This window comes from Monodon monoceros, unplaced genomic scaffold (genome assembly GCF_005190385.1).
Source record: "Monodon monoceros isolate NGI ecotype Baffin Bay Population unplaced genomic scaffold, NGI_Narwhal_1 Super_Scaffold_20, whole genome shotgun sequence".
Lineage (NCBI taxonomy): Eukaryota > Metazoa > Chordata > Mammalia > Artiodactyla > Monodontidae > Monodon > Monodon monoceros.
The window spans coordinates 33387337-33412832 of NW_021703777.1; the positions used below are offsets into that span (position 1 = coordinate 33387337).

General features: G+C 37.4%; 2 protein-coding genes across 4 annotated transcripts in view; both read right to left on the reverse strand.

Moving 5' to 3' along the window:
* LOC114903097 (fibrinogen alpha chain-like) overlaps positions 1-5410 on the reverse strand; it is a 6427-nt gene extending 1017 nt beyond the window's left edge. The window contains exons 1-5 of one of the 2 annotated variants that reach the window (XM_029235899.1): positions 5312-5410; positions 3300-3425; positions 2354-2537; positions 1114-1259; positions 44-527 (exon numbers count right to left, since the gene is read on the reverse strand). In XM_029235899.1, coding sequence (XP_029091732.1) covers positions 44-527; positions 1114-1259; positions 2354-2537; positions 3300-3425; positions 5312-5365 — 994 coding nt within the window. In that variant the 5' untranslated portion in view covers positions 5366-5410. Of the gene's footprint in view, positions 528-1113; positions 1260-2353; positions 2538-3299; positions 3426-5311 lie in introns of both variants that reach the window. The other variant, XM_029235898.1, reaches the window with a different exon arrangement.
* A 10581-nt stretch (positions 5411-15991) lies between these two features.
* FGG (fibrinogen gamma chain) lies at positions 15992-24469 on the reverse strand. 2 transcript variants are annotated; one of them, XM_029235920.1, is made up of 10 exons: positions 24195-24469; positions 24049-24093; positions 23670-23853; positions 23465-23558; positions 21800-21930; positions 21367-21500; positions 20006-20190; positions 18273-18550; positions 16739-16908; positions 15992-16214 (listed from the first exon to the last, which is right to left on the reverse strand). In XM_029235920.1, the coding sequence occupies exons 1-10, from the start codon at positions 24270-24272 to the stop codon at positions 16200-16202; spliced, it is 1314 nt and encodes a 437-aa protein (XP_029091753.1). In that variant the 5' UTR covers positions 24273-24469; the 3' UTR covers positions 15992-16199. The 2 variants fall into 2 exon arrangements, with proteins under 2 accessions (XP_029091753.1, XP_029091752.1); XM_029235919.1 differs by lacking the exon at positions 15992-16214 and having other exon boundaries at positions 16425-16908; positions 24195-24408.
* Positions 24470-25496: the final 1027 nt, after the last annotated feature.

A 25496-nucleotide genomic window follows, 5' to 3' on the forward strand; every position in this document is an offset into this window, starting at 1 on the left:
GCACTTCCGGGATCAGGATGGCCAGTGTTCCACGTGCCAGCACTTCCGGGCTCAGGGCGTCCAATGTTCCAAGTGCCCGCGCTGCCGGAATCAGGATGGCCAGTGTTCCAAGTGCCAGCACCTCCAGATCCATAGATCCCAGGGCTCACATTTCCAATACTACTAGTTCCAGGCTTCCTGGGGCTTTCTGATGCTGATCCTGTTCCATGAGATGCAGAGTCTCCTCTGGCTTGCCCATCTCCACCAAACCTCTCTAACTCCATTTTCATCTGCTGCGTGTCCAGCAGTGCCTTCCACTCTGGAGGGGCCTCCTGAAGCTGGCTCTTGAACTCTCTGGGAATTGGGCCTGGAACTGGCCTCATTTTTATCAGTGGTAAATATTGACTCTCTCTAGAGGGAAGTAAGTCTATGGCAGTAACCTGTTCAAGTTGCTTCTGCTGATCTTTATAGTCCTCCAGATCTACTTTATGATCTAAAGCCCTATTGCATGAGCCTTTGCAAGATCGTATCTTAATATCAATGTCCACCTAGAGGGGGAGGGGAAGATAAAAAAAAAAGATAGCTATAATAAACTAGGTCTATTGAGTTCTTAGTAGTTAATTTAATTTTTGGAAACTGTTTTCATTTCGTTGACTTGGAGACCTACCAACCAATACTTCATTTATGTAGTATCCTCAGTGAAAGAGAGGTTGGGTATTCTAAGGCTGGTCAGGATAAGCAATAGGAGCATCTGGATTTATCTTAGAATAGATCAAGAGCAAAGTGCTATTCCCTCTGAGAGGAGGCACTGATGATGTGATCCTCTGTGAGACTGAGGCTGAAGACTCAGAGACACAGTGATGTCAGGGACAAGCAGGGGCTGGAATAAGATTCAAGGACTGAGTTTTTGCTTTTGAACTTTACCATTTTACGTGCCCTTGGAAATTTTACTTACTAGCACTGAGATTTTTTCTTCATCTGTAGAGTGGGGGAAATAATACTTACTTTGTAGGTGGATGATGGCTATAACACATTGCTTTACATAGAGTAGGCATTTAATGAATGACTATTGCCTTCCTTTCCCTGCTATTCAAAAACAAAGAAATCTGGGGTCAGAGCCACATAATTACTCACCTCCAGTCGTTTCATATCTATCAGCTGATCCCTGACATTTTTCTGCAGAAGGTGGATATGCTGTACTTGTTCTATAACTTTGCGCTTCAGGATCTCAATTCTGCTTCTCAGATCTTCTGACACTTGGCTAAATGTATTTTCATTGTCTGAAATAGCAAATATGGGTACTGAAGTAGCTGCTGAGTGATTTGCTTGTAATAGCCAGCAAAAGAAGGAAATTTGCTTATGGATATTCCCCATTTTACTTCTATAATAGTTTGGACATTTAATTTGGGATTTCTAAATCTATTAGGCGTTTGATATTTGGACAATATCCTTCAGTCATCCATGGATATCACTTAAGATGCCTTATTAGTAATCCAAATAAATGCAGAAGACAAGAACTCTGAAATTTTAAAGGCATAATTGAGATAAAATAATCAGTTTGATTACATTCCAATTATTTCATTATATCCTTAATCAAGGGACGTGAATGTATTCTTGGATTTTCTTACTGAAAAGGTTTTCTTCACAGTTATAGATTTGAAATTGTTCCTAAGCTTTTTTTAGGTCAACAAGATCATGCACTTGCCAGTTGCTCTTGCACCATCAACTTTAAATTAGCCATGTGCCTCCCAAGGATATAAAGAGTCAAGGCAAGGTTTCAGGAGCTGAGGCCTTACTAAACTCACTGCCCATGTCCAGAGTGAGCCCAGAGTTTCCTAGTCCTAATGAGGCTTAGTCCTAAGCCTATGAGAAAGAGACAACATGGCTCTATATTTTAAATTAAACAAAACAAAACAAAGCAAAACACTTCATAATAAGCTAGGTGGAGTCTGTGGGTTGCACTCCCAGCCCCACCACATGAGAGCTTTGTGCCTTTGGCCTTTGAGAAAGTCCCCTGACCTCTCAGTTTCCTCCTTTGTTAGACAGAAACAGAAGTATCTACTCAAAAGTTTGGGCTCATCTTATTTTCCATGTATACTCTTAAAAAAGAACACACTTAAATTCTAGTCTTTGGTCCAAAATGCTGACTTACTTTGTGACCTTAAAGCAATTCTAAACCAACCTCCTTTACATGATATAAATAACAAAAACAAGCCCCTTCCTTAAAATTCAGGGATATCGTAAAGGTATATTTTTCTGCATAAAGTACTTTGGAATAAAATCACAGTTGTAATAAGGAGACATCATATCTACTTCTGATTCTTGTTGTTTTGGTTGTGTGCTATAAAGTCAAAGCACTAACTGTAATACTTACTCTTAGAATTGGCAAAATCCCCTCTCAAAATATCGATTATGTTCCTGGTCAATGTGTTAGAGTCCTTATTGTTCTTCTGATAATCAAATAGTGAATTTTTTAGTTTATTTATTCTGTTTGTAAAATCTTGATTGACTTCCTCAATCAATCCTTTCATCCTGCAGCCAGAAGGGCATTTGTAGTTCTGGAATGAAAAGGAAAAATTACATTAAGAGTCTATCTCTTGGAAACAGACTTATGGGTGCCAAGCAGGAGGGAGGGTAGGGGGGAGGATTGGGAGTTTGGGATTAGCAGATGCAAACTAGTATATGTAGGTCCTACTGTATAGCCCAGGGAACTATATTCAATATCCTGGGATAAACCATAATGGAAAAGGATATGAAAAAGAATATATATATATAAAACTGAGTCACTTTGCTATACACTAGAAATTAACACAACATTGTAAATCAACTATATTTCAATAAAATTTTAAAAAATAAATTAATAAAAGAGTCTATCTCTCTGATCCAGTATAAATTTGAAGGTTTCTATGAGCCCCCACTGCTGCCCTCCCCAGTCTCTTCAGATCATCTCTTGACCTAAACGTAGTTTAAGAGGGCTAGTCAGAGATCTTAAAGAAATTCTGGAATGGGGGTCCACTTAACCATAAATTAGAACCCATGAAATCCAGAGGTCATAATACTCAGGTTCCTAGTATTTGCCTGAACGTACAACTAAAATCCAATCTGTTAATCCAACCAATGACCCAGAGTCTCAGAGGTAATTTAAACAGTGCTCTCAGGACTAGGTTCCTTTCCATCTGTCTTCTTTAATTTGATATGTAAGGAGCTATTAGATTATTTCCCACTGACAAGTTTTTTGTGACCTAAAGTGTCAGCCTGTGTGAGCTGCCAGTAGCACAGGAAAGGACTGTCCTGCTCCACTCCCTGTGCCCACGGCTCACCCAGTCTTCATCAGAGCAGAAGGGCCAGTCCGAGTCTTTGCAGGCAGACTGGTGTTTTTCCACGAGCCTTGGGCCACGCACAGCTCCTCCTTCAGCGATAAATTCACCTTCACTGGGATCTGCCGCCTTTAAGGATTCATAAACACACAAAAGAGGTCTTTAAGCAGATAAGGAGGAGATGCTGGCATGCCTGTAAATCCCAAGCAAGGGATCCAAGGGGCTCTGCAAGTTTCAGGTTTCTTTTCTTTGAAATGAAAATCCTAATGCCTATTTCGTGGAGTTGTGAGACTAAAGGAGATGAGCATACAAATCTCAACTGTGTTCTACACTAAACAAGCATTTAATAAATGTTAGGAGCTTTAAAGGATCCATTATAAAAGGAAAATTATTTGAATCAACAAGCTTAGTTAAAAACTGCCTTTACATTTTCATTCACGTCTGGAGATAGAAAAATAATGGAAAAACTCAGTTCTTTCTCCTCTAACTCCTGTTTTAGTAGGAAAAAACCTACACCATCTTAGCTTCAGGTCTGTCTCTCCTTCAAGTATCTACCACAATGACCTTATGGGTCTATAATTTGAGCAAGTATATACAAGGACACAAATGTAGCCAATTCAGACTTAGAAATGCTTTTTGGGTTACTCACATAATAATTTATTTTTATTTGAAATGAAAAAAAGTACACTGAGAGCAAAAAATAAAAAAAGGTCCATGAAAGATACATTTTTTGGAACACCTTATAATTAGAAATACAGATTTTAAAAAAAAATTTCTGTTGTGATCAAGTGAAATAGGATATATAGATATTCTTCCAACAAGATGTTATATCCTAAGAAATCAATGTTGGTTTTAGGTTTTAGTTATTTTTATTTTGTACCACCAAGTTACAAGGATTTTTATGACTATCAATCTCAGTAGTTTATTCTTATAATTAGTTAACATTTTCTGTCTCATTCAAAAAAATACCCCAATAATAGTAATATTAACTCAAGAATAACTTATTTAAATGAACAAGTACAATCTTTTCATCTAAGAAATAAAATCATAAATTCAAACATACATTGGAAAAAGTGGCACAAAAATAAAAACAGGCAAAAATTAAATATTTATACCAATAAGGGAGAAATAAATGAAACATGCATTATGCAAAGTATAACCTTAACAAATGGTGTTAGTCTTGTTTCCCATAAAAAAGTTTACTTATTATTTGTATAAGGGAGAAAATTATGTTAGAAACACTCTTTAGTTTCTTCTGCTCTGGTATTAGGGTTTATGAGCAATAAAGGAAAAGAAATAAAACAGAATAATTCACAGTCTGGAAGTAACTGAGATTTTGGAACATATTTACCATGTTTTTATAAGATAGAAGTTGAAAACTCTTGTTGAATGAAGTTTCTCTTCTTTTGCATAGGTCTCTGGAGTCAAACTTTAGGAATTATTGCAATATTTGTAATTATCTTAAAAGAATACAATTGCTTCCAAAAAACGTGTTGCCTATCAATTAATCTCTTCCAATTTTGCTATGTAATATGTTTTCAAAGATAACTAATTTGCTTCTTATTTGTCTTAAAGAAACACAAAAACAACCTTTCAGAAAAGCTACATTAAACCACTGTTCTGCTTATTATGGACAAATAGCAATAAAATAATAACTAGATTAAAAACTATTATCATAAGAATGTTCTGTTCTGTTAACTAGCAATCCCAAGGCTTTACAGCAACAAAGGTGGCAAAAATTTCTTCTCTTTGAAAAAATCCAATGTAAGACCAAGCTATAGGTGTCGAAGATTCCCCTGTGAATTTATACGCTTTGGTCCCACTAAGTCTCCCTCTGAGGGTGATATTACCCTGTATTCTTGAGGTGTCAAGCCCATCTAGGGACTTGCCTCCACTGGCTACAGCTTATAAAGCTAACAGTGTGTGAGGACGTACACATGGCTGACTCAGACCTGCAAGCTCTTTGTGGAATAAACACCAGAGAGAAAGAGAAGAGGAAATAAAGAAGGCCATACCTGAACTGCACCCATCACACTCAGGACCAGGAAGAGGACCCTCACAGAAACCATCTCTGCCGTGGGTGGGACTGGCTCAAGAGGAGCACTCCAGCTGAAAGAAAGGAGGACTGCCTCCACGCCGAGTTCCCATCCCATTTAAGTCTGCAGGAGGTCTGATTAATCATTATCTTTGTCCCGTTGACACAGTCAACATGCACCCCGCATCCCTTGCTCCTTCTGTAAAGTTGGTGTCCCAGAAGTTCTTGCTCAATTCCCTAAGCTTGTTTGCTTCAGATAAGCTGTTGCAAAGGTAGCCCATTTCGTGGAAGATCCCACATTCCAGGAACAGGGTGACTTTGGGAATGCAAAGGGGAACATGGGAGGACCTATCTCTACTCGAGTACTTGAAAGAATATAGAGGGTGGTGGAGGCAGGCTAGCTGTAGCCCACCAGCAGAGATCTAACAACTGAGATTTCACTTTATGCAGGAATTATGGTTGGTTGATCTGACTTTTGACTGACTGTGGTGATGAGCTGATCCTGAAGGCCTTCGATAAGCTTCCTCTATCCAGAATGGTTAAAACAAGCAGCCCCTGGAGCCAAACATTCTAGGTTCATACTTCCAGCTACACCATTCCCAGCTCCGCTTTTGGACAAATTACTTTACCTCTTTATACCCCAGATTCCTCATTTTTAAAATGGGGATAGTAGTAATAACCTATCACACATGTTTTTATGAAGAATAAATGAGTTGATCCTTGTAAAGCCCTCAGATTGCCACATATCCAAAGGTACAGAAACTGGAAAGAAATAGTATTTTCATGGCACTTTATGTTCTCCAATAACAATTATTATTTCTTTCCAGTTTCTGTACCTTTGGACATGCTAATTTATTTTCCCCGATTTTCATCTCCATATCAAATTTTCTTGTCTAAGAGTTGTCAGATTTAGCAAATAAAAAACCAGGATGCCTAGTTAAATTTGAATGTCAGATACACAGCAAAATATATTTTAGTGTAAGTTTGTCCCATGCAATATTCAGACGTATTCATACTAAAAATGTGTTGCTGTTGTTTATCTGAAATGCATATTTAACTGGGCATCCTGTAATATGACTGGCAATCCTACCTTGTCTCAAATGTTTCTTCCTATGTGAAGCCAATCCTGATCATAGTATAACAGCCAAAATTTATCGAGTGTTTACTAAGTGCTGGGGACTTTGTTGGACACTTTACATAGTACCTGATTTCATGTCTCCAATTGAAAGCAATCTCTTGTTCTTTCATATTTCCTTAGACCATGTACCACTCATGACATTTATTACTGCAGGAACATTGTCCATCTCTTCCACTAGATCATAAACTTGAGAACTGACATGTTTTAATGGTCTTTATATTCTCCCCAAAAGGTGTGGGGCTTCATTGAGCAAGAAAGCATAAGCGGGTTCCACTGTTGTGAAATTGAGCCCTGTCTCTGGCTCTGCGGGCATGTGAAGCTTGCTGTAAATGGGTGAGAGCCCTGGTACAAGGCAGCACCCTCCTACACTGCTTGCTCCATGGAAGGTTCTTTGTCTGATCAAGCTCACCTCTGATGTGGCTTTTTTGAAGCAGCTTCAGAGCTCAGAGTCTTATCCAGGTTATGAAGGGCAATGACTCCATGGAAAGCTGGGTTACACTTGTCCACAGTGGTTGAACTAGCAAAATGCCAGGAATGTATAGGATCCGAGACTGACTTCCCCAGATGTTTTCCTCTGCCCACAAGAAGTGCCTTTCTTAGGGGTAAACATGGTATATGGAAGAAGTTCCCAGACAGTAATCTGGTGAGCTTCAGTTGACTTGGCTGGACATAATCTGATTGAAAGTAAGTTAACAGAAACCAGTGTGACTGAATGCCAGCATTCTGGTGCCACGTCTGGGCTTTTCCAAGGTACCACCTGTGGCACCATCCTTGCTGTTCCATGGCTCCTTCAAGTATCTGCGTGTCTCATTCCCTTACTTCATCCAGGGCTCTGCTCAGATAGCACCTCTTCAGAAATGCTTCCTTTGACCACCCAACCTGAGTTGGTTTTCACTCATTTTACTTTATCACTACTGGACAGTATATATGGGAAAGTTCTTTGTTTATTTTTTGTCTCTTCCACACTAAGTTTCCTGAAGCCGAGGCACACTGTCTAGCACAACGCCAGACATAGGGTGAGTCCCAGTGAGCATTTGTTGGAGTGATGGAAGGCTGCAGCAGTGGCAGCACAGTGCTGGAAGGACAGGGGGCTCTGGAGAGAGTGAGATCTGCACACCAGCTGAGTGACACGGACAAATAAAATTCTCTGAACCAGCTTGTTTATCTGTAAGATAGAGGTGACAATAATTATCTTGCAGTGTAGAGATGACAATATTTATCTTGAAGTGTTGTGAGGATTACATAAAATGTGACACTGTGTAACATGTTCGACATACACATTACAAGCTCCAGAAATGGCTCCTAGAATGTTCCAATGTCCCTAAATAAAAAGTTCCTATGTTATCTCTCCAGTGCCACAATTCCCTAACCAGGCACCTTTGAGGCTCTCTTTGGGCCTAGCACTGCAGGAGTGAGCACCAGGCTGGGCTCTTTACCTCACAAGCAAGCCTTATTATCAGCTATGGAGAAGTAGGTTTTGTTTAGACAGAAAGCCATGCAGGTGAATAGGCAACAAATAATGCAAGGAATACCATTTTTTTATTGAGGTATAGTTGATGAACAATATTATATAAGTTTCAGGTATACAACATAGTGATTCACAATTTTTAAAGATTATAGTTCATTTACACTTATTATAAAATATTGGCTATATTCCTGTGTTGCACAATATATAGGAGTATCATTGTTTAAAAGCATGTGACAATAAGGATAACTTTACAAGTATAAAAGTGGGAAAAAATTAAGAAATTTCCAGTTTCTTAGACCAAAACCACTGTGTATTGCATTTTTCCCACAGATGACTATATCCTATTTTCCTTAGCTCTAATGAGAGGAATGTTTCATTCATTTATCCTTTGAAATTAATATAATTTCTCACTAATTATAAGTATTTAAACTCAGGGATTCACATATTTGTTATGCCATCACATCAGGCAGCACTGGAATAGATTTTATTTGTATGATGTATAATGTATGTAAAAAGAATAGAAATTCTATAGCTGTAATTATGTTTCACTTTTAAACTGTATCTACACACCAACATTTATACATGAGAGTAAAATATACAGATCCAGTCATTTAAATATTTGCCACTGTGTAAGCATAACTTTAAAATACAAGCAAAATTAGGGCTTCCCTGGTGGCGCAGTGGTTGAGAGTCCGCCTGCCGATGCAGGGCACACGGGTTCGTGCCCCGGTACGGGAAGATCTCACATGCCGTGGAGCGGCTGGGCCCGTGAGCCATGGCCGCTGAGCCTGCGCGCCCGGAGCCTGAGCTCCGCAACGGGAGAGGCCACAACAGTGAGAGGCCCGCGTACCGCAAAAAAAAAAAAAACCGAAAACAATAAAATACAAGCAAAACAAAATAAAATAAAACAATCCTCAGCTTTCTTTTGAATGGGGTATTTGTCCTTCTGGGGGCTACATCCCAGGAAAGTAAAAGAACATCCCTTTCTTTACCAATTTCATTTAAATGTACTGAATTCTGAGGACAGTTCACTTACTTATTCATTCGTTTGACTATAACAAACATTTATTGTATGTCTACTATTTGTCAGTCCTGCATGCCGTGTTCTTGAGATAGAAAGGCAAATAATGTATAGACTTGTACATTCAAGTTGCTTACAATTGGGGAGCAAATAAATACATGTGCAGCTAAGAAGTTAAACCATATAAAATTGCCATTTTTGTAGATCAAAATGATGAATGTCTGCAATTTCATATGGTTTAATCTGATATAAAACAATGAAAAAAATTCCATGAGGTAAGTTCAGAGTACTTTTAGAGCACAGAGTAGAGGCTGAAATATTGTTTCTGCATTGTTTTCTGTCACATTTTGTGTAAAATGTTCCTTAAATTATCAGATTTAATTCAAGCCTAAAAATGAAAGATGCTTTTGAAAAAATACTAATTGTAAGTCTTTTAGCATAAAAATCTGTATGAATCTATAAATTTATTATTCTCCTAATAACAAGAAGATAATGGTACCTTGACAGGAAATATTTTGTTAAAATGATATTAAGTGTACAACTGGAAAGTACCAGAATTAATTTCTAAATTTTGAAATGCCTGAATTATAAAAATATAGGTGGTTCTGGCACTTCTACTACTCTTTCAGGGCCTCTGCCTCAGGTTTGGACAGCAGTGACAGATCTATAAAAGATTTACTGGAAAACACTGGCAAGGCTCCTTAGCTTTGTGTATATTATTTTCTCTCCTTGTCTCCTGCATTTCAAGAGTATTACAGAAATTTGTTTTTAACCAATCTGCTTACTGTGAAAGGTGAATGGAATAGTATGATGATTGATCTGAGAGGAACTAATGGGACTTTTACTTTCAGAACTCATCAGTACTCTGACTGCAGATGGTTTTCCTGGAAGTTATAGCTGTAGAAAGAAGTTGGGAATTTCCTTAAATACACAGAAATAATTCTGAACTACACTTATGAAAATGAGGAAGGAACAAAAGAGGTTTTCTTGATGGTTCCTGATTCTATCACACTGCATTTCTCTTTAATCTCTTTATTCAGGAAAGAAATCTACTTTATTTCTTGTAATTAAACTGTTCCAGGACGAGTAGCCTTTTAATTGAATAATTTTTTAACATTTTTGGAATTAAATTCTGTAATGTTCCAACAATAGAATGATCATCCTCTATTTTGTTTTTATGCATGATTTTCATGGTCTTTTACTTAAGCACTTTTTTTTTTTTTTTTTTGCGGTACGCGGGTCTCTCACTGTTGTGGCCTCTCCCGTTGCGGAGCACAGGCTCCGGATGCGCAGGCTCAGCGGCCATGGCTCACGGGCCCAGCAGCTCCGCGGCATGTGGGATCTTTCCGGACCTGGGCATGAACCCGTGTCCCCTGCATCGGCAGGCAGACTTTCAACCACTGCGCCACCAGGGAAGCCCCTACTTAAGAACTTTTAATCAAGTTTCCACTAAGTCTTTATGTGTGTGTGTGATGTATGTATGTATGTGTGATGAGTGTGTATGAGAGAAAGAGAGGTGAAGGTGAGGTCCCTGAGTTTTTGCCACCGCTTTACTTCCTTTTTTTTTAAATGCATTATCAATTAAATAATTCATTTTTCAAGATAGATCAATTTTACTTATAATGTGCTTTACTAAATTTTACTGGAATTATCAAATTCTTTGTTGAATGTGTATTAAAGCATAAATCCTTTTTTGAAATGTAAAACCATTATGCAGATGAATAATCAAGTGATGTATTAATATCAACAACATGAATTCATTCCACCATCATACAGCTTAAACCCATTTAATTTGGCACACTGCCGATTTCATTGTGGTTCTTCTATTAAAGATTAGCAAACATGATCTATCAGTTGGTATTTATTTAATAGGGATGCATTGAGATCTGGGGAAATAGTATCTGTGAGGTATTTAGACTTTCCACAGCAAGGAATTATATGAAAATTATGGGGTAATTTAATTATCAAGATCCATTTAATTCTCTGTGATTCTTCTTGAAACCTATTTTTAACTGACCATTCTATAGTAAAACCAAGGCAATTTAAAGAAGGCATTTTGGTAAAATTTTGCTTAGATAAAATTCAACAAAAATTATTGAGCATAACAGAGCAGAAACCCAAACTGAGGGACATTTTACACATACTTGACCAGTCCACCAGAATATACTCTAAACAGTCAAGTTCGTGAACAACAGGGAAAGACTAAGAAATTGTTACCAAAGCTGACTAAGGAAATATGACAACTAAATGTAATGTATCCTGGATGGGATCCTGGAACAGAAAAAGGACATTAGTGTAAAAACTGATGAAATCTGTATAAAGCATGGAAGTTAGAAAAGAGTGACTACTAGGGTTGGTTTCTTAAGTTTTGACAAATGAGCCATGGTAATGTCAGATGTTAACATTAGAGAAACTGGGTGACAGGGGTAGGGAACTCTCTGTATCTTCTTTTCTGCAAATTAAAATGTATTCTGAAATTTAAAATTTATTACAATATAAAAGCCAAAAAATTAAAGTTTTAAAATGATGTTTCCAAACTTAACTGACATTAGATTCAAATCTCATGCAGCAATACCAATCTCAACAGCAAAAAACAATTCAGTTTTGTTTTTGTCTCTGGAGCAATTTCACATGTAATCTCATTTGACACTTCCCACAGCTTTGTGATATAAAAAGAGCGATTTAGGAAGGAAAACATTTCCAGTCCAAGGTCTCTTAAATGTTAGATGATTTTTTTTCTAAAAGTCACACTTTACCTATTTGTCCCTGAGGCCACTTTCATCACAGAATGGAATCTGCCCTACTCTGTTTATTTAGGGAGAGTCAACATTCAGATTTATTTAGGAAGGATTCCCATCTACCTCAGGTTACTTCATGCTTTTAAGTTAACAGCAGAAGCAAACCTGGGTGAAGATCTGGGAAATGGGAGAGAGGGTCAAGAATGCTGGATTCGGGATTTGGAAAAGACAGTTTTGAGCCAGTTGAAGATCTGATTAACTGTTATGACCTGAATTTATCCATTTGGACTTTCAAATATTTCCCAATGAAACTGAGATGAACAAGAGCTTGAAATTTCACCAGCTAGCCTTCCCAAAAGGCTTTCAAACCTGCAACAAAGGTGTGTTCTACAAGTCAGTGGTCAAACCTATTATCGATGCTCACAACGGGCCATGGCTACAAGGCCATTTGGGCCAAAGCTCATGTTTACAAGGCCAATCACTATCTACCTTTAGTTCATTTTCCTTCTTAAAGGAAAAAAATATATTAATACTCTTATTGGATGCAGGTCATTATTGGAGAGTGGTTATGATTTATGTACACTTTTATAGGGCCAATTAATTCTCTGATAATTCCTATGTCCCAAAGTTATTTTTGAACTGTCTCTCAAGAATCAGTATCATCAAAATTATGTTCTTTGACCATAATGAAATGAACTTAGATGTTAATTAAAAATACAGTTTTAAAAAGCACAAGCTTTGGAACCAAATTATATTCACTTTTTAAGTCTTCAGTTCAAAAGGAGATCACAGGAAGTTACAAAATACTCAGATTGTGGGTAGATCTTAATGGTGCTGAATGGAAAAAGTAATAAATACAATGAAGACCTTAGTAGTGTTTCTCAAAGTGTTTGTTCTAAACGACCAGTTTTATTAAATTTCTAATCAGTCACAGACCTATTAGCTTATAAAATGCAATAAAAATAATTTCTAGTAAAATAAAATGTAAAAAAGCAAAAAAATAGGCCAATTTTTTAATTATTAGATTCCAAAGACATATAATTACATTCGAATAAATACAATCATCACGTGCATAATATAGGAAAAATGTTTCTACATGTTAATTCTCAATTTTTTTACTTATAATGCCGACTAACAAAAAATTTGTGGATCAGCATTCTGAGAAATACTGATGTATAGCACGATGCCATTTATATAATTTAAAAATACATAGCACAAACAACCCATGATTTATAAGAATAGGTACAAATAAACATGCATCCAATCTATCACAATGGTTGATTATTAAGGGATTAAAGGAAAGAATCAGAGTGGCCCAGCACATATGAATGTGAATGGCGTGCCAGAAGTATGACTAATTTAACTTCTGTCTCTGGGGGACACACACACTCACACACGCACACACACACACACACACACACACACACACGGGAAAGGTATATGAAACAGTCTTTCCCACACTCTTGGTCTCTTTATCATCAACTTAGTATTTTCCATCTACTTTAACTCATCTTACTATCCTTAACTCTTTTTTTCCCCATTCTTTTTGAGCTACATCAAACTGATGAGAAATCATCAGTAGATTAATTTTCCCCAGGGTTAAATGTGCATTTTGTTTTTCACTCCAATCACCTGAATTTATATCTACTATGTATAACTTGGCTTAGTTTATACTGTTCAGAGTTAAGAACTTTAGACCTTGTAAGTTCTCAAATATGCTGTCTATACTTACATGTTTTCTCTTCCCACTCACTTTCAGCCTACCCACAAATCTGAAACATGATCTTTAAAACCAAACTACTAAACATAACAAAGAATTGAAAAAAAGCTATAGCACTTCAGAGGTATATTTAAAAATCTTGATATTGTCCAATAAATGACTGTTCCTGTCTGCTGATTAAAGAACTCTGCCCTGTAGTTCATGACCTGAAGTCATAGTATCGGTGCATCTGTACCAGTACCCTTATTTTTGGAAACTTCCCTCTGTGGGTTTTTCAAAGTGTGTGACCATGCACATCTGTTTTGTACTTAGCCGTCCTATTTTGCAGTGACCTGAGTTTTGTGTGCCCAGAAAGTGAAGGGAAGGGTTGGGTATTAGTTATCTGTGATTTGAGCTGTGCAGAAAAGTAATCTGTCGCTAGGAGGCTCCAAACTCTTTGTTTCACTTAAAAGTAAATTTTTAAAAGTTGATTTGTCAAGATAATCCTTTCATTTCTATTTTATTTGCGGAGACATGATCCAATTGAGTGTGGAAGTACATATCTTGCTTCATTTCTTAAGCTACAACCCTTCAATGTTCACCATTGAATATTAATAACTAAACAAGTAAAAATTTGAAATTCACCTTTTTATCTCTACCTAATTGGGTTTTAAATTAACTACAGAACTAACAACGTACTCATTATAACAAATCAAACAATGCAGAGGTATAGAAGGAGAAAGTTAGAAGCCCCTTCCCACTAATCAATCCTGAATTACCCAGCATGCAGACCATATATGTACTCTGGACACTCACAAAAACAGGGACCTCCAAAATGTTTATGAAAGAATGTTATAATGATATTTCAGAAGAAGCATTGGAAAAGTGGTCATGGGAAAAATAAGAAACTTTTGGACTTGTTTATATTTATTTTGTTTAGTATTTTTATTAAATTTTATAAATCGATTGGGGAAAACAAATACATACAAATAATGCATGCATGTCAAGATTACATTTTGTTCAAAAGTATATGCATATATACTTTTACATACTCATTGTAGAATTGTTTTTCATCTTAAAATTTCACATATTATTTAGTAAATGTCTCTATGCTCATACAGAGATATTATACTTATTATGTAATCATTGCATTCTCTTCCATTGTACTAATAAACCACCTTGCTTGTCCATTTTTCCACTGTTAAATATTTTCTAAATTTCCCACTGTAATTAAATATTTATTTAATATTTAAATATTATCTATATTTCTATAAAGAGCTATTTTCTTTTTCAAAAATAATTTTCTTGGGATAAATCACTAGAGTGATATTATTGCATTTAAACTTATGAATATTTACATAACTCGTCCTGTCTATGACCAAATTGCTCACCTAAAGGATTTTATAGATTCTCAAAGGGTAGAATATATGCATTCTGAATTTAGAAGTGGTTTGGAGCATGATGAGGTGGGAACAGGTAAGGCTGGAAGCAAGATGGAAAACAGGAAGGAGGCATTTGCCATTATCCTGGCAAGAGATATATATCCCAACTAGAACGGTGGCAGTTGGCATAGAGAAGGAAATGAATATAATCAATATTTAGGAGGTGGATTTGACAGGCTTGAGGATATGGGGAGGGAAGAATAAGGAAGACTTATTGCTGGTGTTTTGGAACTTGAGAACTGGATGGAATAGAACAGTACTGGGAGAAAGGAGGATGCTACTATGTGATATATACCCAGCACAGGGGCTAGTACAATGAAGGAAGTCAATAAATGTTAGCTGAATGGATGCCTCATGCATACATGAATGAATGAGTGCTACAGACAATGAATCAATGTTCCTATTTTCCCAAAGCCTCACAAGTATTTGGCTGTATACCTAGAAGTTTACTTAACTGGTTTTTATCTCCTCAATAGGATGCTTTTAAAATCAGGACTTATGAGAACAAGGAAGCGAAAGAATTAGGAAAGAAACTGTGAAAAGGAAGAGAATCCAAAGCCAATGCTCAGGACTTCAGAACAACCAGACATCCCCCTATGACCCCATAAAATTAGTCAATTACTTTTCATGTTCAACCTTATGCCAACTAATGTAAATGCAGCTATTCCTTACAGAAAGTTAGCGATTCCTGATCTCTGGCTACTGCAATAATGGCTCCATTCTGCTCAACTTATTCAACAGTGAGGGGCTGAGCAGATTGTTCCCTGGATCTCTCTGTTCTGAGTTATAATCCTCTCCAAGTGCCCACATATGGCCACAGGAGCCCGGAGCTAAAAGGATTTACTGGGAGAATCCCCAAACAGCCTTACGTCTTCAGCTGCACTGGGGTACTATGAACCTGAGTTATGTGATTGTGACATGTGCTTATGTTTTTATATCAAATTTTGTCATTTTGGGTTACTGTATTTTTCTGTATTTGGCTTATAACCCCTGGAGGGCAAAAGCCATGCTTTCTATTTCCTTCATAACTTCCCAAGAGTCAGGTACAATGTTTAGGATAAAGTGAACACTGAGCAACTACTGATGATTGTCCAACTGTAATTATTAAATTGAAGGAAAGTGATGGCTTTTAGGTCAATAAAATGTACCATGTATCTAGTCTTAGGAAACAAAATGTTTATTGAAATGGTGTATAGATAAATTACAAACAGCATAAAACTGTTAGTGGAGTTTTCAGCATGGGTTCTTATTACTCTTAAAATGAAGTGAGGCTTTGCAAGTCCACTGTCCCATAGGAAAAATATTATATTTTTCTTTTTAGATAGAGTCATTTCATAAGTAAATCACCTTTGAAACGGTCTTTTATACATCTCCAGCCTATGACCAAAACAAAAAATATATTAAAAAGATATAATTATCTCCATTTAAAAAGAATAATTAAATATGAATGATTTAGGGGTAATAAATATGGAAAAAATACTTAGTCATTTGAAATGCTAGAGTTTGCTCCTATTATATTAGTATATACTAAACTATTTAAGAAATAATTTTAAAAATCACCAAGACACAATGACGTGTGATCATTAAAATGCAAACTATCACAATGATTTTATTACATCTTCAGGAAATAAGCTAAAATATTATTATCTCATTAAATAAACAAATTTTAAATTATTCTGCATTCAGTCATTTGGGAATACAGTCCAAAGTGAGTTTTAATTGCCATTCAAGGCTAACTATTCTTAATAAAAGACTTAAAATTAATAAATACAGTAAGAGAAAATGGGAAGAAAATTTCATAAAAGTTTCTGAAACTTTGTGGGTGAATAGAAACGAACATCTAATCCTCAGGGTAAAATGACTTAGTCATATTCTATTTCAACATGGTGTTCTGGTCTGACCTGTTTGGCTCCCCCAAGGTGGTGTTGCTGTCCTTCTCCAATGGCGATTCTGTTATATGGGATTAATTTCATGGTGGTTTTCTTCATTGAATACCACCGGGATTTCCAAGTGGCCCAAATAATGCCATTATCATAACCATTAGTAGTAGATGTTTTTGAGTAAGTGCCGCCTAAAACAAATTGTAGATGCACATATCACTGCTCTTGAATCTCTTCCCCTCAGAAAGTCTATAAAGAACTGTCTATTATGAAGTCCATTGTCATTTACATCAGATTTTATAGTGTTATCTACTAACTGAAAATATCCTTAAAGACTCTTAAATTCTCCATTTACAATTGACATAAACTTATTATTAAACAAACTCTTACAGCTGTGTTGTGCTTTCTGGTCACATCCATACTTTAAATGTATTCACTGCTAACAGGCTTAGAACCCCAAATTTCCCCAATTGGTCTCTCTCCCTAAGTTTAGCCATCCTGGATTCAGCTATGATGGACCACCTTTCTGAAAACAGGTCATAATTCCTCATCAGATGATCTCAGGTCATCTGAAAAACACAATTTTACTGGAAAATATGAGGAGCTCAGTTCTGGAATGTTATTTTACATCTCCATTTTAAAGTGGAGGCTAGGCTGAAGTGCTTTCACCTTGTTCCTGGACATTAGATCTCATGTGATTTTGTAAGGGATTGTTGGAGTCTAGTACTGGAGGGTACCACAAGCTATCAACACGGCTACTCTGGATCATATGGATCAGGCACCTTCCCTGAGAGCTTCTTCTAATTACATGGTTTGTTGGTGCAAAGCTAAGTTAGGTTTCAAAAAAAAACATTGTGAAAACCAAAAGGTAAGTTTAAGTAGTTTTTAAGAGGATTCCAAGTCACCTCTTGGCTAGGACAGTGCCCTAAGGAGGGAAGATTGCTCATTTTAATGGATGAGGGTTTCCCCATGCATACCTGTTGGGTAGTTACAATAGTTTGTCAGTAAGTAAAACCAGTTTTCAGAACTACTCCAGTCTTAGAGCAAACTATAGCTTGCCCTCTCCTTGTCCTAAAATAAGTGTCTACCCTCCTCAGGCTGGACTCCTCTCCTCTTAAGATTTCAAGGACATCTGCCCTCACCAATACATCCCTGCTCTTTGCTTAATTCCTCCAGACACCTACTCACAGCTTACTGGATCTATCTGACACATAGATCATGGGAAGCTGAACCAAGCTACTGTGTTAACAAGCATAAACATGGTAATGTTAGTCCATCCAGATCATATATATGGTAAGCCTAGAGGAAACACCATAACCCAAAGCATCAACTCTGATGGAGGCACGATGAATACCACTGCATAGTTTGCAGCAGTTGGATTTCTTGTAGAAGGACCAATTTCAGGTATAAGCTAGCAGTATTCAATTCTGGTTTAAAATAAAGAACTATATACTAAGCTCTCAATATCTTTATTCATTTCCTTATATTTGTTTATTACCTTTTATAAAAATATAAACTATGCACAAATTCATGCATCTAAGGAAGAAAGGCATACCTTGGTAATAAATTCCATTGAGGTGGCCAGCATGACATTTGTTCATCCACCAACCAGATCCATCCTGTTCAGCGCAGTTGCCTTCAAACTTATCATTGTCATTGTCCCAGGTACTGAACTGCATGCCATTGTGGGATGTGAAAAACTTGTCACTACCATCCTCGCCAAAATCATAGCCATCAAATGCATCTCCAGCATCTCCACCAATGAAGTAGGCATATGTCATGCGGTATTTGTCACTTTCACCTTTCACCCTGAACGTAGCATAGTCTGCAGTACTACAAAGAAGGGAGTAGAGACCTTAGACCCTGAGCCTCAGAAGGCATCTCAGAAGTTCTCTCTTTCATAGGACAATTGTTTGGAATTTTAAACTTTGCTTCTTAATCTGAAATGTGCTCATTGAATAAAATTTTCTGCAAATCTGGCAAGGGAAAATGGATGTGGGAACCCGCACCACCCAGGATGGGTCTAGAAGCCTTCAAGGAAGGCTTCTAGTCCCAGGAAGACTAAAAACTTCCACCATCTGAATGCTTTTTGCCTATAGGATCCTAATATCCAACCCAGATATGTGGATGAACCTGACTAATTTCGTATTTTCCACTTTTATCTCAGTATGTAGCATGTACACACAGTTCTCATAAACCACATTCATTATCTGACAGTGAGTGACAAACAATGCAGCAAACTTGAAGGAGCTACAGTTCCATTAGCCACTCATACCATCTAAAGTGTGAAGTCCTAAAGGGGTTTTCCTTTTGCAAGGCAGTGTGGCAGTGACAAGAAGGAGGGTTTCCTCAAGCATCACAAAAAAGAAGTTCCCTGTATGGCCCACAAAACATGAGCTATAGGATCAGAGAGAGATTCTCCCCTGGAAAAAAAGTTGTGAATGAGGGCCAGAATTCTATGGAGTTCAGGGAAGAATGGGCTTTGGTGCATGAACAGAGATTTCCAGAAAACATTTGGCTTCCCTGATTTCTAGGACTTGGGATATAGGAGATGTTCTCATAGGAGGTCTACTGACTATGGTATTATACTTTCTGGTTAAAAACTTTAAAAAGTAAAAATACATATTTGGGCACAGACTATATTTCATCATGCCATAGACGTAACAAGAGGGTTGGATATTGTTTTTAACTTTCATTAGGCATACAGCACTCAAAGTGCCCATGCAGCTCTAGCTCACCAAAGAAGCCAGCTGGTTTCATTTTAAAGTAGCTCCTGGATTTGACTGACTGAATGGTCATTAAAGCACTGGGAAATCTGAAGAAGCTAGATTCACTCTTCAACAAGGATAATCACTAAGAGGATGGGTTGTAGAATTAAACTACCTGAGTTTAAATCCAACCTTTACCATATACCAACGATGCGACCGTGGAAATGTTAATCTGTAAAATGGGATTAATAGTAGTTCCTGCCTCATGAAACAGTTATTTGGATTAGATTAAATTATAATTTCATGTTCAATTTATGGTACATATTAAATGCTCAGGAAATACTAGCTATTATTTTGTACGGTTCCAGGGTAAGTGGATTGTACCAGAACACTTAGATCCTGCCTAAATAGGACCTAGCAACTTGGACTGCCCAAGAACCAAACTGACTTCTGGGGAACATAGTTGGATGTGCTCTTGGCATCTGTCAGACTGTCTTCCCCACTGTTCTGTTGAGAGCTGGAAAGTGCATACTCCAGACTGTCTCTACGGTAAAAAGTTAAAAGTCCTTTAGAATAGTACCTGGTTCTGCCATTCCAATCCTCCAACTGCACTCTTAATACATATGGGATGGTAGACTGTGTGCTTATCAAATGAATCTTCTCATTTCCCAGCCAAAATTCTGTGTTTCCAGTAGGAGACAAATGTCCAAACCCTTCTTTATATTGAATCCAGTTTTTCTTGAAATCCACACTGCCATCAAGCCTCTAATTACACAAGTGTATGGGCAAAAGGAGAGAGTGGATTATCAGTGCACACACAAAAAAATTATAAACAGTTTGTCCAAAATATGGAGGGTATGATTTCATCATTTACTAAGTGACCCTGGGCTAACTGCTTCAGTTTTCTCACCTATCAAGTAGGAATAATGATGCTTACTTCTTAGGGTTGTTGCAGGGATTACACCAGAGAATGTAAAAGTACTTAAAAGAGCGACTGGCACATGATAAATTATAAACTAGTAGTTTTAAAACTACTAGTAGTAGTTTTAAGTACTATAACTACTAGTAGTTATAAAACTAGTAGTTTTTTTTTTTTTTTTTTGGCCGTACGCGGGCCGCTCACTGCTGTGGTCTCTCCCACTGCGCAGGCTCCGGACGCGCAGGCTCAGCGGCCATGGCTCACGGGCCCAGGCCCTCCGCGAACCGGAGCACGAACCCGTGTCCCCTGCATCAGCAGGCGGACTCTCAACCACTGCGCCACCAGGGGAGCCCAAAACTAGTAGTTTTAAAAAGACTCCTAGGAGACTCCAGAACACCAGCTTGATATTGCTGATTCTTGTACTGATGGTAGAAAGATCAACCTATTGCTCAATCTGTGTCTACCAGCCAGAGCTCACATCACTCGCTGGCTCTGAGTGCCCCCTGCAGGATTAGTTGTAACAGTGGTCAAAGGTAAACAATGCAAGAGGATTTGCAGCGGATGCCTGGAGCTGGCAAAGGCAATAGAGGGTCCTGGTCTTGGAACAGCCTCAGTGTATCCTCTGGGTGACATCATCTTCTTGTGATGGGCAGCCCTAGGTCTTGATGTACCTGTCAAGAGAGGTCTCTTCGAGTTCTTTGTCACTATGATATTGTGATTATGTGCCATCATGAATCTACAACAGCAGGGCCAGCATAGTAGAGAGTCACAGCACAAGACTGAAACCAGACTATATCCTTACTCTGTTACTTATTAGTTATGTGACTTTGGGCAAGTTATTGATGCTCAGCCTCTTGTGCCTGTTTCCTCCTCTGTAAGTAGGGATAAGAAGGCAAAAACTACCGCAAAGGGAAGTTGTGGGTGTTAATTGAGTTAATGTTCACAAGGTGCTTGGAAACATACCGGGCATATAGCAGAACGATTAGGTGTCTATTAAATACATTTGTTGTGGGAAAAAATACCTTCTGAAACACAGTCCATCCATTTCCAGACCCATCAATTTCACAGTAGACTAAGAACTGCTGTTTAGCTTTCAGAGGTTTGATAAAGTAAAGCCCACTCTCTCTGGCCCCCTTATTGGCAATGTCTTGACAATCTGAAAAAGAAGAAATGTTTGTGGTGGTTTGAAATCCAGGTAAGACTGTGCCAGCCTTGAAAATGAAATTTTTAACTTGTCGTAAACTATTCATTTCCTGAGAAGTATTTTCTTACTTCTCACGTGATTATTCCTTTAAAGTATTTTTTTTTAGCTACTCAAGAAAGGTCTAAGCAGACTGTTTAGATTTAATAGCTAGACATTTTCCAATGTATTTGTATACATTCCAATACATGCAATCTCCTTTACTTTTTATATTTGCTTCGATGAACTTAATCCAATATAAAACTTTCACTTACCTTTCCCAGCTGTATCATGTATTTTCACTGTATCTTGACAAGGTTCCTGACACTTTGCTTCCAGTTGGACCACTTTCTGTTTCAGGTTGATGATTTTTTGATTATTTGAATTATATATTTCCTGCAAAAATCTATAAGCAAAATAATAAGATAACCGAGTATTCCTTTTAGAGGAATAATTTTGTATATTCTTTTAAAAATACCACCTTATTTTCTCAAGAATTATTTCCTGATAAATTACTCCATTCTTGGAAAAAGTGTAAAATGACGTTAATAAATAAATTGAGGTGAATTAAAATTCTAAGCTTTTTGGAAAAGAATATAACAGGGTCCTTGCCAATAAACAGTATCATTGTTAAGTGGCCTTTCTGAATTGTATCTTTTGCATAAAGGGCAGCAGATAATGAGGTACACAAGTGATGACCTTGATTAATAGGAAGACCCTCTGGTGATTATTCTTGGGACAATATTCTTAGGGAAAGAAAGGCCCTGTTCTGAAATTCACATGTGCTGAAGCATTATTCCTTTTCACTTGTGGATTTACTGAGGATCTGTTTATGGACTTCAATCTTATAACTTACATAGGAAAGGTATCTGGGGCACTACCTTACCTAAAATAAAATAACAGACATTTTCCCTTTCTTCTTAGTGTTTCTATTTACATAGCTTCAGAAAAAGGCTGGGGGAAGTGAACAAGCCTGCTTTTGTTGTTTCTCACAGGGTTGCTTGTACATATTCAGAAATGATAGAAAACTACCTACAGTACATAGACTGTCATCTCTTTCTTTGAGGTTCAGGATAGACAAACTATTTGACCACGTTTTTCTCTAGTGCGCCTTAGAAAATTTCTACACTGTAGTCTCCTTCAACTTCAATGATGGCAATAATAATGCAAATCATAACGCTAATAATATCACAATAATAATAATAGCCCTCTGATATCAAAAAGAGGATAAATCCCTCCTGGGCCACTTTTCCTCAGCCACCATCTATCTCAATTTCTTATACTACTTTGAGAAAAATTTAGGAAAAAAATTGAGGAAGAAACTAAAACTGTATCTGAGACCCTATGTTCAGAAAGCCTACGAATCCCTGGGAAGTTGTTAACAGAGACATCTTACTTTCAAGAGAAGGGAGGAGAATACGTAATTGCAGGTTCCATGATCAACAGGTAGCTTTACAATGTTTGTTACACTTATCTCTTAAAACACATTTTTTTCTGCTCTGCCTTCAGTATAATTTACTTTTGCAGCCAAGATCCTTCCTATGTCTCTGCTTACAAATTCCTCACCATTTGTTGACATTCTTATAAAAAGAATTTTATTTTCAACACCCATATTCCCATCAGTTTGAATTTACGTTGTAAGACAAATGGGGGTGAGGGGAAACATTTTGGTAGATACAGTCATAAAGCATTTGAAGACACCTAAAACATCTTTCTCCCACATGATTATTTTTTTCTACATCATTATTAAAAAGCAATTACAATCCAATACAACTCATACTGCCTAAATACTTTTATCTCCACTGTGTTCAAGATGGTCAGGCATCATGTCAATTAGATACAAGTAGAAAAAAATAAAAAGATTTCTTCTACTGAAGCTTGGAATATTGAGTAAACACTAGCTCAGTCTTGGAGAGCAAATTGAAACAAAAAATGCTTACCGAACTGTTGATTCATGTGCTGAAATCAATGTTTCATATTTCATAATTTCTTCCAACACTTTCTTGGAAATCTTGGTAGCACTTTCTATCCCATCTGTAACATGGGATCAGAGACATAAAAATACATGAACAAACAGAACCACTGAAATTACAGCAAAAGAACTTCACAGATGAAGTTCTCAGTCAGTGGTGGTTAGATTCTCACTTGGCTTTGCTGGTCCATCAGAGCGGTAGCTGATCTGGATTGCTTTGACCAACTCTCTGGCTTCTGATGTCTTGTTCTCAACCTGACGTAAGATGCCTTCCAAATTCTGTAGATCCTTGTCTACACTGGTTTGGTAAGTAGACAGGAAATCTGCAATTCCACAGGTAGTTGGGCAATAACTACCCTGAAAATACAATAATAGAGTGCTTTAAAATCCTGATAAAAAGCTACATAAGATCTACTAATCAAAATAGGTAAAACCTAGACTTCATTTAAAAAAAAAAAGTCTAAACGGCCAAATGATATTTGCGAGAGAATTTCTTTTATTTCTCTGCCCACGTCCAGTGCAAACACAGCGAGAAACATAAAAACTACTTACAAATCTTTCATCTAAGATGCAGCAGTTGTCTCGGGTAGCAATATACTAGAGGAGAAAAATACAGACATTTCACTAGTTTATCGTATATTTTCTTACTGTTAAGCTTTCTGTTTAAAACAAATACGTTTTGTAAACAGCACACTTACTGCCAGGCATGTTGAAGAGAGCAATGAAAGAGTGTAGAAGCAGAGGATTAAACTCCGGGGGTGTGAGGACCAACTCATGGTGTCGGGGGTGCCCGGTGGTCCAAGCCTGAAGGGTCAGAACTGTGACATTTCGGCTCCAATTGTCCCTTTATTTAAGTTCCGAGGATGGCAGGACCGCCAGTGGCTGGAGCTGATCACGGGGCTTTCTTACCAGGGGGGCGGGATGTCTTTCCAGTCTCTTTGTCCTCATCCTGGCCCCGGACTAATGTTTAGTCAGGTTCCCAGGTTTTGCACACAGGTCTAAGCTCCTCCTTTCTGGCCCAGCTCAACCCTCCTGCGAAGCCAACTCTTCTGCAAAGGCTAGTGAAGCATTAGCCTTAGTTGCGATGAGGAGGGAGGGCGCCGGGGAGGCTGTGGGTTGCAACAGCTTCCAGTACAGGCAGAGAGAACAAACACACAGCTGACCTCGGCCAGAACAAACCGCCCCAACCTTAAGACAGAGCCTGGTACCATAACCCAAATACCCCAAATTACCGCAAGTCCTTTCTTAGACCTGCGATGAAGGATCATTAATTTTAACCTGTGCCTATGGTGGGTGGAGGCTTTGCCTTCCACCAGGTCTCAGCATGTCACTCTTGACAGGAATGAATGACACTGGAAATGTATTCCTGCACCACTGTGTTGGCCATTTTCTTTTTTTTTTTAATTGAAATATAATTAACATATAACATTATATTAGCTTCAACTGTGCAACATGATTTGATATTAGTATATATTATGAAATGATCACCACAGTAAGTCTAGTTAACATCTGTCAGCACACATAATTACAAAAAACTTTTTTTTTCTTGTGATGAGAACTTTTAAGATCTACCCTCTTAGCAACTTTCAAATATGCAGTACGGTACTATTAACTATAATCCCCATGCTGTACATTATATCCCCTGGACTTCTTTTATAGCTGGAAGTCTGTAACTTTGGACCCCCTTCACCTATCTATTGACTATTTTCATAGGTTCTCAGTTCGCAGTGGGCTTTTTTTCCCAGATAGTAGCTTAAGGATACATGCCCCCCCCTCATTTTATTTATTTTATTTTGTTAACCTTTTTTTTTATTGCAGTATAGTTAATTTACAATGTTGTCTTAGTTTCAGGTGTACAGCAAAGTAATTCAGTTATATATATATGTGTGTATATATATATATATATATATATATACACTTTTTCAGATTCTTTTCTCATTACAGGTTATTACAAGATATTGAATATAGCTCCCTATGGTATAGAGTAGTTCCTTATTCGT

Excerpts from the sequence above, each read along its gene's own strand:
- FGG (XM_029235919.1), bottom strand. The coding sequence starts at position 24,272 with ATGAGTTGGTCCTCACACCCCCGGAGTTTAATCCTCTGCTTCTACACT. Across the intron at positions 24,094-24,194 it reads TCTCTTCAACATGCCTGGCA|TATATTGCTACCCGAGACAA; the intron begins GTAAGTGTGCTG and ends TTTCTCCTCTAG. Across the intron at positions 23,559-23,669 it reads TGATGGACCAGCAAAGCCAA|ATGGGATAGAAAGTGCTACC; the intron begins GTGAGAATCTAA and ends CCCATGTTACAG.